The 16,066-nt window shown below is 51.8% G+C and overlaps 1 protein-coding gene and 1 long non-coding RNA gene across 4 annotated transcripts in view; both read left to right on the top strand.

The window, feature by feature from the left end:
• Positions 1-10,869, top strand: part of TMEM131L (transmembrane 131 like) — a 170,865-nt gene extending 159,996 nt beyond the window's left edge. For 2 of the 3 annotated variants that reach the window (XM_043484267.1, XM_043484287.1), the window contains 6 exons: positions 735-813; positions 1,735-1,814; positions 6,499-6,619; positions 8,546-8,637; positions 9,692-9,831; positions 10,462-10,869. In XM_043484267.1, coding sequence (XP_043340202.1) covers positions 735-813; positions 1,735-1,814; positions 6,499-6,619; positions 8,546-8,637; positions 9,692-9,831; positions 10,462-10,737 — 788 coding nt within the window. In that variant the 3' untranslated portion in view covers positions 10,738-10,869. The remainder of the gene's footprint in view (positions 1-734; positions 814-1,734; positions 1,815-6,498; positions 6,620-8,545; positions 8,638-9,691; positions 9,832-10,461) is intronic. The other variant, XM_043484277.1, reaches the window with a different exon arrangement.
• A 1,333-nt stretch (positions 10,870-12,202) lies between these two features.
• On the top strand, positions 12,203-15,848 carry LOC122453262. Its single transcript, XR_006272995.1, has 3 exons — positions 12,203-12,465; positions 14,787-14,855; positions 15,551-15,848. It is a non-coding gene; the product is annotated as an uncharacterized LOC122453262 (long non-coding RNA).
• The last annotated feature ends 218 nt before the right edge of the window (positions 15,849-16,066 follow it).

Below are 16,066 nucleotides of genomic sequence, written 5' to 3'. Positions count from 1 at the left end.
CCCTTGTGATTTCTGTCTTTTTTCTCAGCCTTTTTCTCATTTTTGGCTCCTCCTGCAGGCATCTTTTTAGACACTGCTTGCCTAGTGACCACCCCCCCATAAAATTTCAGTGCCACCCGCATAGAGCAGGCATCTCTCTGACTGTCCCGTGCCTTACACATAGCGATCAGCTATTCTCCTGCCCCCTCCTGAGCGGGCACAATGCCACCCCGTGGGGAGCGCATGCAGGCTTGGGCGCAGGGCAGATTGCAGCATTTTGTTTGGTGGTGGGCTTGGTGTGCTTGGCCATTGAGGGCAGTTTGGCTGTTGATGCCAGTGGGAGTGCTTTTAAGTTGGTGCTTAACATCAGCAAGAACAGAAGAGCGGCTCTCACCTGTGGGACGCGGCCCACAGTAAGAAAGAGGAAAAGGTGATTGATGCCTTACTGTGACGCAGGGCGTTAGATGCAGCCTAGGTGTGTTTGGAAATTGCATAATAAATGTCAGGAAAGTGTCCCCAGTATAATAATCATGTAAAAGACCGAAAGCGAAAGTGTTTTTAAAGTGTGATCCCAGTTTTACATATATTTATACATAAAAGGTTTTTTAATTAAAAAATTACAGAATGAATACAGTTAAAAGTGAAAAATCACTCATAGAGGTTAATTATGTTAGCAATCTGCATCTTAAATGCAGAATAGATACAGTTAAATTATGCTTATAAAAAGTTCTGATCATCTTTTTGTTTTTATGCAGGAGACAGTGTTTCACAAAATGACTTTTCCTCTGAAGCTCCCATCTCCTTGAATCTTTCTCGTAACGTCTGCAATCCCACGTAAGTGTTTGGTTTTCCTCTGAAGCTCCCATCTCCTTGAATCCTTTTCATAGCATCTACAATCCCACGTGTTTGGTTTTCCAGCTTTGACTATATGTTTCAAGTACCACTTTTTTGTTTTTTTTCATTTTGGGTGTTTTTTCTTTGTTTTCAGTTCTGCAGGCTAAAAATAGGAAAACCTTTTAATGATATGAGAGAGTAAAATTGATTTTATTAATAATTTAAAGCATACATTCCTTCCAAGATAACATGTTCGTGCAGGAGCATCTCTGGTATCCCTGGTCCTTTCAGTGATATGGATGTTAGGAAAATTCTCTGTCCTGAAAGTAGGAAAAACAGTAGTTATAGTAAGAATGGGAGCCAGGTACTCTGCTGGGACTTGAAATAAAACAGCGTTGATGGTTCTTAGAAATGTGCAAGGACCTAGTAGACAGTCACGTTTATGGCTTCACTGTGTGATGATTTCCACAGCGTCAGACAAACAAGCCCATTTACTGAGTGGGGGGCGGGTAGGGTATGTAGGTGGATTGAGTTTCAGAGTGAGCTGGCAGTTAGGTTTTAGGTGCCACAGGAGGACAGGGGATGTCACAAGAACGAAATGGGATGAGGAAAGCTCTACGCGAGCTCTTTCTGTTCAGGGTAGAGAATAAACACGGGGTGGGAGGTTGCTGCCAGCCACAGGGAGGCCGACTGGAAACTGCAGACCATCTGAGCTACTTTAGTTAAAGTTGTGCAATTGCTGTTTATTAAAGCAAGACTTTGCTGGGTCTTAGGAATCTAATATTCTTCAACCCTTCTTTGGGTGTATGCCTTCATGTCTATAGCATCTATCTGTTTTGGTGGGGGGAAGAATTATGTCAAACCACAATCAGACTTGTTTGCAGAGACTCAGTGGCTCCTCCTCTCCTTGCTCTCCCCCAGGGACGTGAGCAGCCTCCCCGCGCCTGCGGACGCTCCCTGCCCCAGCCTCCCCGCTGGGCCTGCCGCCACTGAAGATCAAGGTGAGGCCCGTGGCTCCTGCTCCTGCTCAGGGTCCATACCGCCCTGCTGGCCGGGGAGCTTGAGGGCGAACGGAGCTGGTCTGGAGGTTAGGGGGGGACGAGGCCTCCGCCTTGGGCTCCTGAGCATCTCTGCCCTCTGTCCTGGCATCCCCGGGGCCTCCTTCCTGGGGGGGCAAGGTGCAGGCGCCCTGTGGCCCCAGAGCAGGGGGTGGGGGCCCCTGGACGGGGTCTGCCGCTGCCTTTAGTTCCTCTTCTCATCTGAGATGGCAGAAAAGCAGGGAGCAGACCCAGGGTCCAGTGCCTCCATTGGCCACATCGAGCACACCCATGTCTTTGCCCTGCACGAGCCGAGGCCATGTGCTGAGCTCTGCGGCCCCTCTGAGCAGGGATGGGGGTAGGGGACAGGCGGGGACAGTGACTGGGGCATGGACCTGGGGCTGGTGGGAAGGAAGCTGCTCCGCCCAGGGCCTGTCCCGGAGGCCTCCCCTCTCTTCCTCCTACCTTCTTCCTTCCTTCCCTTCTCATGCCCCTGTCTCACGTTTCCTGTTTTCTCCTTGGGCCTCCGTCCTGCCTCGCCAGGCCCCAGCTGTGCCTGGGCACCCTCAGGGGCACCGTCTACCTCTTGCTTTTGCTTGCGTTCCTGGTGCAAGAGGCGGCTCTGTACGGCTTTATGGTTACGTTTTGGAGTTGCTGTCCGATTATCACCAGAAATAAGTTATTTGTGAGTCCAGTAAAAATAAGTGTTTTCAATGAGAAAAATGCTGTTAAATTCAGTAATTCACTGAATTACTTGGAAAGGTTTAGGAGGTACCCCTTTTTTCTTTGAGGTGATAGAGGGGAGAGAGGACTTAGCTCATGATGAGGAAAAAGAAAACCTGCATCAAAGCAGGTACGCCTCCACGTTCTTGTGTATTTCTGTTGTCAGCTGGAGAATCTTTTGTCATCTGCTTGTTGTGTGTGTGTTTCAAGTGCGTTTTTTCCTCGTCTTTGTTAATAATCTGCAATTTACTTTTGTTGTTGTTCAGTTGCACAGTTGTGTCTGACTCTTTGTGACCCCACGGACTGCAGCACGCCAGGCTTCCCTGTCCATCACCATCTCTTGGAACTTGCTCAGACTCATGTCCATTGAGTCGGTGATGCCATTCAACCACCTCTTCTTCTGTTGTCCCGTTCCTCTCCTGCCTTCAAAAAATCTTTACCAGCATCAGGTCTTTTCCAGTGAATCAGTTCTTTGCATCAAGTGGCCAAAGTATTGGAGCTTCAGCTTCAGCATCAGTCCTTCCAGTGAATATTTAGGGTTGATTTCCTTTAGGATGGACTGGCTTGATCTCCTTTCCCTCAAGAGTCTCTTTCTCCTCTCAAGAGTCTTCTCCAGCACCAGTTTGAAAGCATCAGTTCTTCAACTCAGCCTTCTTTGTGGTCCAACTCTCACATCTATACATGACCACTGGAAAAACCATAGCTTTGACTAGATGGACTTTTGTTGGCAAAGTAATGTCTCTGCTTTTTAGTATGCTGTCTAGGTTGGTCATAACTTCCCTTCCAAGGAGCAAGCGTCTTTTAATTTCATGGCTGCAGTCACCATCTGCAGTGATTTTGGAGCCCCCCAAAATAAAGTTTGTCACTGTTTCCCCATCTAGTTGCCATGAAGTGATGGGACCAGATGCCATGATCATAGTTTTTTGAATGTTGAATTAATTTTGCCTACTTTACTTGTTGGTGACCTGTTAAAATCCTTGTTTCGGCCCTAAAGTCCCTGCAGAAACTGCCCTTATCCACAGTCCTTGTCCGCAGGCCTGTCCCCAGCCCCTTTGCCAGCCCCACCCCTCACCCCCCATGCCCAGCCCCTGCCCTCTGCCCCGCTGGGCCTTCTCCCCTGTGCTGCACGTGCCTCCAAACCACACGCGTGCTTTTGCCCAAGTTTTCCGGCTCCTTTGCCTGTGGCTGAGAGAGTGGAGAATAGCACACACGACTGACCAGCCTGCAGTGGACCCCACCTCCCCACACCCACACTCGGCGCCTCTGCTGAGGCCTCCTGCTCGCCCAGGGCAGAGGGGCTGGTGAGGGCCTTCAGGCGCTCTGCCCGCCCGTCCTCCACCCTCTGCTGCGGCCCATCCATCTCAGTGCCGCTGCCGGGCTCTGTCCAAGCGGGCCGCCCTCACTGCACAGCAGAAGCGCTGGGAGGCTTCCCCCCGCCCCCCCCCCGGCCTGAGTGCAGCAGCCTCTCTCCCGTGGCCCCCCTGGCCTGGCAGGCTCCGGGGAGCCGCTCAGAGCGGCATCTGCCTGCTGATGAGCCTCCCATCTGCCTTGAGGCCATGGGCTGGCTGTGTGGTGATGCCTGTGTGTCTGTACCCTGCTCTGTCCTCGGTCTCCATGCCCACCCTGCCCCTTCTGCTCGGGCTGTGACCTGGGGTCCTGGTGCAGTTCCCTTCCACCCCCCCGCTCTCCTGTTCGTCTGGGTCACGCTCCCCTGGTGGGCTGTCCCCCTCCAGCCCCGCCGGCCCCCACTTCTGCGCCATTGGCCATCTGTCCTTGGGGCCGTGGGCGTCCCTCCTCAGCCGGCTCCTCACAGCTGCCCACGCGCTTTCGTGGTGCTCAGGCGGAAGTCTGGGGCTTGTCCTTACCTCTCTCAGCCTCTGCCTTTCCCATAGACGCAGAGTCTGAGCGCGTCTCCTCAGCCACCGTTATTTCTCATGTGGGCATCACCACAGTCTCCTGACAAGTCTTTGCTTCTGCCCTCACCTCCCCTCCCTGTCTCGTCTTTTGTTTTCTTTTGAGGTGCAATTTGTACATGCATTTTATTAGTTTCTGGCATATGAGTAATATAATGATTCAATGTATGTGTGTGCATGCGTGCTAAGTCACTTCAGCCGTGTCCATGGGGTTCTCCAGGCAAGCATAGTGGAGGGGGTGGCCGTGCCCGCCTCCAGGTTTCAGTATACGTACATTTTGCCAAACAGTCACCACAGTGAGTCTGGTTAACATGAGTTGCCACCTCACCGTCTGTTTTTAGTACTGCAGCCAGAGGGTGGTGTTGGGCCTGCATCAGATCGCGTCACTGTGGAGACCGGTGAGGGGTCTGCAGTGCTCACCTGAGCTCAGGTCTGCCTGCCGTGATTCTGTGGACGCTCCCAGAGGGCAGGAGGCTTGGGTCAGAGGCACAGGACGCTCAGCACAGCGAGCAGCCTGAGAGCCTCCTAAGCACACTTCTGCAGGTGTCCAGGCTTTGGGGAGTGATGTGGGGGGTGCCCAGGGCCCACCGGCAGCTGCAGTGGTTTGTGGTTGCGCTACAGGAAGGGAGCCCCAAGCTTAGGAAACCTACGTGTTTCGGTTTTTAAGAATAGATAGGAGATGACGTCTTTATCACGTTGGACGAAGCAGACTTGCCCCTTGCTCTAGACTGAGACCCACCCCACATCTCCCAAGCCTGTTCAGTGGCTGTCCTTGGAAAGACAGGTCAGAATGTGGGCGTCCAGAGCACCCTCTCAAGGGCGTAGAGAAGCCTGAGACCCCAAGACAGTCTCACAGCAGCATGCACACCCCTCGTTTCTGCGTAGTCCTGGCCGCTGGTCCGTTTGCTCATGAGTACATGACTCTAGAAACAATTCTTGGTGACTTTGACTGACAGAACGGGAACCAGATCTCCTCATCTGGTTCCAGCGGCTCTCACCAGGACTCGGGGCAGGATGCGTTGCCCTTCAGGACTGAGCACAGGGTCTGGGCCCAGCCCCTGAGCCGGCCCTAAAGCACCAGGGCGGCCCTCGGAGGCAGGCCTCATCCTTGAGGGGCCCCCTTGCTGGGACAGCCACCTGCTCTCCACTGGTGTCTTTTTTAAGTGCTGGGGGGTCGCTGTGACCATCTTGAGCTGCACGTCTCCGGTCTGCAGGCGGGTGATTACCACCAGCTCCCCGAGGGCACACGGGCTGCCTGGAAAGTGAGTGTGTGTGCACCGGTTGGGCCCCCGCGGTGGACCTGCCTCCGCCAGGAGCACAGGCAGGCGGTGGCCCCGTGTGGCCAGCTGGCTGGTGAATCTTTTGGCCCCTGGTGCGTTTCCAACAGCTGAGTCTAGTCTTGTCTTGTGGAGGTGCGGCCTGTGTGCAGATGGCCAGCTCGTCTCTAATCTGTGCCACCAACCAGTGGCGTGTGTCTGTCCGTCCATCTCTCCATGCACCCCACAGACGGCCGAGCAGCAGCTGTGGTGGTGAAGGTGGCGGCCCGCGGAGGTCCTGGCAGGTGCTGGCTGGGAGGGGCAGAGGCCTCGGTCCCCGGGTAGGTTTAAGAGATGGTTCAGAACCGCATGCCAGGTGTCAGCTGACCTCGCAGGCAAGCCTTCCACAGCACGGGGGAGCCGAGCTGGGACAGGTCCCTCTCTGGGCAGAGGTGGGCTACCCCTCCTCTGCCGCAGTAGCGTGTGTCTCGTCAGGGCGCCGTTGCCCCAGCTTCTTCCTCCTGCCTGTTTGTCTCTGCTCCCCGGAACATCAGCCTGTTCACGCCCAGTTCCTGGGACCCTGACGGGGCTTTGCAGGAAGCAGGCCCTCCATGCTGAAGGAGTCACTCCCATGACCTCGTTATCCACGGCGCCGGCGTGGCAGGCCCGTGGGTGATGTGGGGGCGCTTTCTGGGGGGTGAGGAGGTGCGCTGCCCCTGCAGGAAGGGGGGCTGAGAGGCCCGCTGTCTCCCACAGGTCTCTGTGCCCCAGGGGACCTGTGGCCCGTGCAGCCCGTGTGTGTGACCGGCGGCTTCGGCTGCGCCCTGGAGAGCGGCGGGCCGGCCGTGCTGCCCACGCCCGCCCCTGTGCCCAGCAGGTACGTGCTCCCGCGCCGGGGGATCAGCGCGCGCAGGCCTGGGAGCCGGTCCTCACGGCAGCCCGGCTGCGCCCTAGAGAGCGGAGGGCCGTGCTGTCCCCGCCCGCCCCCGTACCCAGCAGGTACGTGCTCCCGCCCGGGACGGCGGCGGCCGGGGACTGGTGCATGGGGCTGGGAGCTGGTCTTCACGGCAGCCGGGCCCCGGCTTCCTCCGCAGCCCCTCGCCGGGGTGTTGCCATCTGCCTTTCAGAGCCTCCAGAAATGGAGGGAAGCCTGGAAGGAAGAGAGCAATCCAGCCAGTGACCACATCTGCGCTTTCCTTTTTAAATGGAAAAGATGAGCTGTTCATGTATTAGAGGCACAACTGAAAAAACAAAAATAGTCCCTCATAATTCCTCCTCGCTAACAGAACAGGAATTTCCGTTTTACACAGCATTAATCTTGAACACACTTAAAACTTTTAAAGATCGAATAGCTTGCATATTGAAAAATAGTTATACAATGGCCGCATCTTAGACTTGCCATTGGATTTATCATTTGATGATGAAAACTTGAGAAAATGTTAATATCTGTGTTTATCAAAAAACATTTATCAAATGTTTTTATCCATTTGAGGTTTTTTAGGGGTTCCAGCGTATTACAAAGTCGTTGCTTTCTTATTTCTATAATGAAAATCCAGTGTGCGATTGGGATCAAAGCAGCCACCAAGGATCGCATTCTGTATGGTTGCGGTTCACGCAAGATGAGTGCGGGCCTCATCCCGCCTCCCCCGCTGACAGAGCCACAGCCGTGGGTCCTGCCTCTGGTTTCACTTCACAAACCTGGCTGAGTTGTTTTTTTAGAATATAACAGCTATTAGTTAGAAGGGAGAGCAGTTTTCTTTCAAATATTAGTCCTGCTTACATGGTGCACACCTCACCAGGGGTGGGAACTTCTTGCAGTCTGCGTGAAAGTACTTCTCTGGCAAACTGAAAGCCCGGTTTTGATCCATTCCTCTATCCGTGCGTAATTTATTTGTTTTGTTTCATTTAAAAAGAGCTCCCTTTCACCCAGATACTCACTGTACTCAAGAGATCAAACTCCACCTCTGATTTTCTTTGGAATTATAATCAACGTAAAACATTGTGTTAGTTGCAGGGGTACAGCATGGTGATTTGATATTTTTATACATTACAGAATGATCACCACATACAGACTTAGGTCAGTGTCTCTGACCAGTGTTTCAGTGTTACTGACTGTATTCCCTATGCTGTGCGTTAATTATGTCCCCTTTAAAGGAAGTGGGGACGGGCCTAGAGTCTGTCATGCAGAGTGAAGTAGGTCAGAGAAGAACAGATGTATATTCACGCATACATGTAGAATCTAGAACAGTGGTACAGATGAATCTATTTGCAGGGCAGGAATAGAGACACATGTGAGAACAGACTTGTGGACCCAGCGAGGGAAGGAGAGCGTGGACGAACCGAGAGAGTAGCGCTGACATGTACACCCTGCCACCTGTGAAATCGGCAGGCAGAACCCGTTGTGCAGCCTTGGAGGCTCAGCTCGGTGCCCCGTGGTGACCGAGAGGGGTGGGCTGGGGCATGGGGGGAGGCCCCTGAGGGAGGGGGCGTGTGTGTACGCGTGGAAGGTTCCCGTCATCGCACAGCGGAAGCTAACATGATGTTGTAAAGCAACTGTATTCCAGTAAGAGAAGGAAGGAAGGAAGGAGGGGTGTCTGGTCCGAGCCGTCCATCCTGCCGCACCGTGTTGGTGCTGGTGAGCCTTGAGGTAGTCTTTGCTTCTGTGACGATAAAGTGCTTCTTTTATTTTCCAAAACTGAAGAACTGGCAGTGATGAGGATGCTGGGCAGTAAGATCCTTTTCCTCTTTCTTTCCTTGCTCTGTCGACATCTGTTTCTGAAACTAGACCCCTTGTTTTCTGTAGCAGTTTCATTGATTGGAACGCCACGTGTGAAGGCCAGTTTCCCAGTGTGTACTGCCCCCTGGAATTGAACGACTACAATGCCTTTCCAGAAGGTAAAGCTGTTTGGACAGTCCCAGTGACATCCCTCTATTCTCAGAAAGTCAAAGCCGAAAGGGTGTGTGCTTAGGCACTGGCTACAGAGAAAGTGCCTTTCAGAGTCATCTTCAGATGTGTGCTGAGCCTTCATGTGGGTGCCGCACACTTGCCGTGTGTAATTTTATATGGCCTCAAAAAGCCTGCTAGACCCAGGGGTCTGGGGACATGTACAAACAACCCTACTCTCTTTAGTCCTTCAGATTAGGTAGAACAGGATCTTTTGGACCTGCATGAACCTGAATTGTGCATTATCTATCGGGAGGCTGGGTCTTTACTTAGTTATTCTGTTTAGGCAAACCAGTCCCAGGAGAGGTAGAATGATGTACGTGCTTGTTCTCAGCATGTTCTGACTCTTATGTCCCCGGATAGTGCTGCAGAAGGAACCTCAGCATGTTCTGACTCTAATGTCCCCGGATAGTGCTGCAGAAGGAAGGGAAAGAGCATGGAGGGGAAGCGATGGATTGCAAATGCTTGTGCTAAGTGTGTTGATGTACAGATGCTTCTACTTCTCTGGGCTTTGATCCATGCAGTGCTCTATGGTAACCACAAGGGGGTGCTGTGGTAGCTTTCTTGCTGTGGTGAGGCTGTGTTTACGCCTTCTTACTGCCAGCTGAGAAATGCTTGGTTTCCTCCTGCTTTTATCAATGCATGTGGTGTATGTGCAGATGGCCGACACTGGCATGACAGGCAGTCAGAGAAAAAAGGACTAGTAAGAACCATGGCACTCTAAGTCTACAGTAGTATTTACTACTATTAAATATTACAGCGTACTCTGTGTATGACAGTCCCCCCACCGCCCCCGCCCCCCATCATCACATACAGAAAATCAAGCCCAGAGGAAGAACTTCCTCACTGAGGGCTTACCAGGTGCTGTGTCTCACGGAGTAATTATTTCATGTCTGTCTTTAGTTTGTCAACACAGTAAGTCCTTGAAAGCTTATGGCCTGAGGGTGAGAATTCCAGTCTCTCCTGAAAGATGTTCACCTCTGCTGATGTCTCTGCTCTTTGCAGAAAGCGTGAACTACCCCAGCGGCTTCGCCTGTCCTGCCGAGGTTCAGACGGACTTCGCTGACCACAGCTCCCCGTCTGCCTGGGGCAGCCCTGCCAGCGTGCCGACCGCCTGGGGACACACCAGTCTCATCAGCTCTCCGGTCAGTGCCACCCAGCCCTGGCATCATGTGGGTTCTTCCCGGTGCCCCCGTCATCCCGGGCCTTCGGGCCGGGTTCAGAGGCGCCAGAGCCTGGCTTGCTCCCCTGGGTCACTAGCCACTCTCTGCAGGGGCCTCCCAGGTAGTCAGATGGACGGGGGCCTGCAGACGTTGGCAGCCCCGGTGCCCTAAAACGCACCAAGGAGAGAGGGTTGTCGGTGACGCTGAACCTGGGCCAGGAAGCCCTCCGGGAGGCAGCTGGGGGCCTGTGGCCCCGCTGACCTTCCACCTGTGGGAGGAGAGGAGGTGAACCTTCCAGGAAGGTCAGGCAGGGTCACCCGCGGGTCTGGAGGGCTTCCCCCGGTCACACCCTCTCCACCGTGTTTTTACAGATAGAGGGCATTAGACCTGAAATGAGCTTATCTAGTTGGATGGGAATTTCTTGACCTTCTCTTTGAGAAAAATGGAGTTAGGGAAACCAGGGTGGTTGAGAATAGTGTGGTAACATCCAGGCAGCCTGGGTTGATTCCACTGTGGTAGCCACGAGGATGCAGTCAACCTTGACATTGCTTTCTAAGGCGTCTTTATTTCTTTAAATATTTCCTTCTCCCCCTCTCCCTGTGTATGCCTCAGCCCTACCTCACAAGCACCCGAAGCTTGTCTCCAATGTCTGGACTTTTTGGTTCCATCTGGGCCCCACAAAGCGATGTGTATGAGAATTGCTGCACCATCAACCCCACCACGGAACACTCGGCTCACCTGGAGAACCAGGCGGTCATGTGCAAGGAGTACTACCCCGGGTTTAACCCATTCCGTGCCTACATGGACCTGGACATATGGACTAGCACAGCGAACAGGAATGCAAACTTCCCACTGTCGAGAGACTCGAGCTACTGTGGGAACATGTGAAAAGGTTTCGAGTCTAAACAATGTGAATAAAGAGGCTTGTGTTTGGATTACTAGCGTAAACTGGTTGTTGAAATAGATTGACGTTGGTGGATATTTTGGCACTTTTATATGAAAATAAATTTTTTTACGAAATCTGGATGCTCTATTTTTTTAACCCTTCACAAATCGGTGATAGAGACAAAGCATCGTGACCCCAGAAACGCATCGACACACCAACTGTTTACATTGGAGCCAGGACAGCATCTAAGAAGGTAAGACTGGGGAGAGAAGGGGCTGCGGCGGGTCCACCTCCATGAGCACTGGCTCCTCGGGAGCTTGCAGAATGCCACCTCGCTCGGGGAGCATTCCCAGGGATGCTGCCGTAATTGGCCCATGGCTCAGGTGGGGATGATTTTGTTTCAGGCGCTGCTTTGATTGAAACAAGCCTCCAGTTTGGGGAACCTCACTGCTAGTCACTTGCCTGGACAGATCGGGCCTGGTGGGCACGGCTGCTGGGTGGAGCAGAGCCCGGCGCTGTTCTGCTGACACGTGGCAGGGATATTCCCTCACCTCCGTCAGGCCAGTCCCCAGGGGCCAGCAGCAACAGGGGCATGCTAGTAAGCGTGTCAAGGTTCCCTCCGAGTGAGCAGGCTGAGTCCACATGCAAGTTCTGAGCAGGTCGTGGAGCTGGTGTGTGTTCACCAGGCCAGCGTGTATTTGCTTGTCAGTGATTTTAGAGATTCATGTGATGGTGGAATTATCTGATTACATGTATAAACTTTGAAAACTTTTCAACTTTTAATAAAAATGGCTTATTTTTACATTTTGTTGTGTCGGAAATTGAGTGGGAGAGGTTTTTGAGTGGAATGTCAGGTTCACTTGGTTTTCCTTTCTCATGGTCTCGTGGCGCCTGGGTGAGGAGGGTAAGAGGACTGTGATCTGGGACTGCTTTCCTGCAGGGAGCACCTCCTGGCATGCCTGACCCCGTCCTTAACACGGAATAATACTGAAAAGTCGTTTTAGGTTCTAGGTGTACACCCGAAGGAATAGAAATAAACACTTGTGCGCCATGTTCGCTGAAGCCAACACTGTTCACAGTAGCCAGAAGGTGGCAACAACCTCAGCGTCCATCGATTGAAGACAGAGGAGCAAAACGTGTGTGCACAGTGGGGTATGAGTCAGCCTTCAGAGGGAAGGGAGTTCTGACACCTGCTGCCACACGGGTGAGCTCAGAAAATAGGCCAAGTGCAATAGCCAGTTACTAAGGGCCAGGAGTATGTGATTGCACTTCGATGAGTTTAGTGTGGTCAGAGTTAGAGTCAGGAAGTGGAATAGAGGTTGCCAGGGGCTTGTGGGGGAGGGGAGTGGGCTGGTTGGGGGCCGGGCCCCGGAGGTACATGCTGGCCTTGGGAGGTCTGGTACCCCATGTGCAGATAGCACAGGGACTGTGGCCTCAAGAAATCGGAAGGTCGTGGGAGTTTGGGGCTGGAGATAGTGGGGGTGTCCATCCTTGGCCTCCGGACAGTTCTAGAGGGGCCTCTTTGGGAGAAGGGACCAGAGCTCTGAGCCAAGGCCCCTGTTTGGAAGAGGAAGCAGCGGCAGAGAAGACTGGGGAGAAATTGCTGGGGAGGCGGCAGCCACGATGGCGCCGAGACAGGAAAGTGGTCAAGCGAGGAGCCCGAGGGCTGATCAGGCTGTGACTGCCCCGCTGCCCTCAGCCAGGCCAGCCGCAGCCAGCTGACATGGGAGGTGAGGTGGCCGTGGAGAAGGCCCGCGGGGGAGCTGAGCGTGCATGTGCGGGGTGCCGGGGGCAGGGACCGCTGGGCAGGAAGGGGGCAGGCAGGCCTGGGGGTCCCCCGCAGGCACCTGAGCCTTGACACGCAGGGCACTGCATCTCCCGGGGCGGGTGGGCCGTGCAGACCTGAGCAGGGTGGGCCAGTTCCGAGAGAAGGGGCAGGATGCCCAGCTGTGGGTGGCATGTCACGGCCTGTGGACTGCTGTGTGGATCAAGTCATCCTGGGGCAGAGCGACTCCTCACGCGTCTGCCCAGCAGCGCATAGCCTGAAGTGCTCATCCCGTCCCTCACAGAACATTGGCTGGCCTTTGCTCTGGTAATAGGAGCCGCAGGAGAGCAGGGGCCTGGGCCTCGAAGCAGCAGCACGTCTGCTTGTCCGGCTCCTGCTGTGGGTTTGTGTGGCAGCCTTGGAGCTGACACGGCCCTCCCCTTTCGTCCTGTTCACTGTCTCTGGCGTAGCGTCTGAATCACGGGAGTGTGTGGAAAGGAATGAGTGGAGGGACAGGTGTGAGCACGGTCATCTGGTAGCTAAAGAGGTGAGTCTTAATGATTAGAGAATAATTCCATTATTCTGTGGCTGACCACAAGCAAAGGCAAGAGAATTACCACAGTTCTTTATGTACTAAATGGACTTCCTTGCTTTTACATGCTCATCTCCATGTACAGAGCTCTTCATGACAACTGTTTCTTTGTTGAATAATACTACCACCTGGGAAACTTGTGGACGCCCAGAGTAAGCGAAGCAGTAGAGGAGGCCAACCCTGCCTTCCAGGAGCTTTGATTTTAATGGGAGACTTATCAGCAAACATCCCCTTTGGGACCAGACTTTGTGGGGTCTTAACTCCAGGCTTATCATATATTTAACTTTCTCATTGTTAAGCTTGAGTAAACTCCAGGAGGTGGCGATGGACAGGGAGGCCCGGCGTGCTGCAGTCCATGGGGTCGCAAAGAGTCGGACACGACTGAGCAGCTGAACTGAACTGAACTAACTTTCCTGTGCCTCGGTTTCCTCTTTCTGTAACACGAGGATAACAGTGGTAACATACTTCATAGAGTTGTGAGGATTAAGTGAAAGTCGCTCAGCCATATTCCACTCTTTGCAACTTCATGGACTATACAATGGAATTCTCCAGGCCAGAATACTGGAGTAGGTAGCCTTTCTCTTCTCCAGGGGATCTTCCCAACCCAGGGATTGAACCCAGGTCTCCTGCGTTGTAGGCGGATTCTTTACCAGCTGAGCCACAAGGGAAGCCCAGGAATACTGGAGTGGGTAGCCTATTCTTTCTCCAGGGAAGGATCTTCCCGACCCAGGAATCGAACCGGGGTCTCCTGCACTGCAGGCGGATTCTTTACCAACTGAGCTATCAAAGAGGCCTGAGGATTAAATGAGTTGAGTGTTGAGATAGTGCTTGGCACATAGTAAATCCTCAGCTACCATTAGTGTCCAATATAATTACTATCATCAATTTAAATGAACACTAAACAACAGGATACATAGGAACTTAAATTTCAGGGTGAGTAGCGGCCAGGTGAGGCAGCCTTTATACATTGCTGATGAGATGGTAGCATGTTTGGCAATGTGTATTAGGTACCTTGAAAACTCTTCTAGGAATTGACTCTTAAGGAAAATAGTGAGAAAAAAAAATTCATGCACAAAAAGGTATGAGTTTTCTTTCTATTGTTGCTGTAAAAAGTTCCCACAAACTTAGTGGCTTAAAAAAACATGAATGTATCATCTTACAGCTTTGTAGGTCAGAAGTCCGACACAAGTTCTGCTGGGCTAAAATCAAGGTGTTGGCAAGGAGGAATTTCTTTAGGAATTACCACCTAGAGCAGGTTGGATGCTCCAGGGAAGAATCTGCTCCTTTCTTGACTTCCCCAGCCTTTAGAAGCGGCTTACATTTCTTGGCTCATGGCCCCCGTCTGCCTTCTTCAAAGCCAGCAATGTGGCCTCTCTCTGGCTCTGATACCATTGTTACATCTTTTTCTCTGACCACAGTTGGGAAAGGTTCTCTTCTTTCAAAGACCCGTGTGATTAGATTTGGTCCACCCAGAGAATCTCCCCACCTCAAGGTCCTTAACTTAGTCATACCTTCAGAGTCACACATTTTCACCATTGCAGTCACATATTCAAAGCCTCCAGATTTAGGATGTGGGCATCTCTGGGGCAGGGGCATTGTTCTGCCTGTGATCTATTAGTATATTCGTTCCAGTGTTTAGAACAGTGCTGAGTTACAAATAAGCACTCTACAACAGGAATATGTTTAAATTACAGTACATACAGATGTTGGAATATGAAGAAGCCTCTAAGATCACTGGAAGAGAATGAGACAGGCAGTGAAAGGTAGGATGCAGTTTCTGAGCAGAATGAGCCCGTCTGGACGTGGGGAGGAGGGGGCACCATCTGGTGGGCAGGATTGTGTGTGATTTTCATTTTCTTTTTTTGGTATTTCCTATTATAAGCATGTATTACCATTATTCCCCTTTCTCTTAAAACTTTTAATTAAATCTTAAGGGAATGTGTATTTTATTTAACCATGTTGAAAGTAAGTATGCTAAAAACAAATGCTAAAGTCAATAAAATTTACATTATGCTATAAAAGAACATAATTTAAAGGCAAAGGCAAAGAGAAACTTTCACTAAACATTCCCTAATAAAAATCCTATAAAATGAGGTATGTAGTAATTACTTGGGCTAGGATTAAAGGCACGTAAGAATGTCTTTAAACACTCTATAGCCAACATACAAATGTAATGCAGTCTAATTATAATTAGTTAAAATACAACTTAAAATACATATGTTTATGTAAACTGAACATTTCAAAATAATTATTTCTGTGTGACCCAGACATTTGCATAATTTAATACACTGGAGTACAGAGAAACTGTCAGTAAAACAATGTATTTGTCATTTGTGTATGCATAATGCATGTAGTGTATCAAAGGAAAGCTCTTTAGAAACAAAACAAAAACTTTACCCAGCGTCATTTTATCTGGACGGATGTTTATTTCAACTGGGTGTTTATTTATTCACTGTAGATGAAGAACTTATTTACAACCTGTAAAAAATAGAAGGAACAGCAACAACAAAACTGGAAGGAACAGGCCACGTGCCGCGATCTCAGGACCGTGTGGACAGCGACACTGACACGGCCACTTGGTCTGGTTTCATCTGAAAAGCAAGTCCTGCCTCAAAGGAGCAAGCAGTGCTGGTGAGGCCTCGTCCCCCAGTCCATCACGCATTCCGGAACCACAGTGCTGCTGAAAAGAAACCAACCACACGTGTGCCTGCCTTCTTTAATTAAAAAGGTCATTAAATTATAATAATGAGTCAGGATCGAGAACTGATTGTGTATCAGTTGGGGTAGGCTAGGTTACACTGCAGAAACGAACGGATCCCCGAACAGGGCCTGGTGACGCTACGGGACAAGGGTCCCCGGCGGGACTCGGCCTCCAGCCGCTGTGCCCGGGCGCTTGGCCCGCTCTGCATGCGGCCTCTCTGTTGACACCCGCAGGAGGGGCAGCAGGACTCAGGTGTTTGCCAGGCTCGGGCCC

Source organism: Cervus canadensis, chromosome 1, assembly GCF_019320065.1.
Source record: "Cervus canadensis isolate Bull #8, Minnesota chromosome 1, ASM1932006v1, whole genome shotgun sequence".
Classification (NCBI taxonomy): domain Eukaryota; kingdom Metazoa; phylum Chordata; class Mammalia; order Artiodactyla; family Cervidae; genus Cervus; species Cervus canadensis.
The sequence above is the reverse complement of the archived record's forward strand: the minus strand, read 5'-3'. Positions and strand labels throughout refer to the sequence as shown.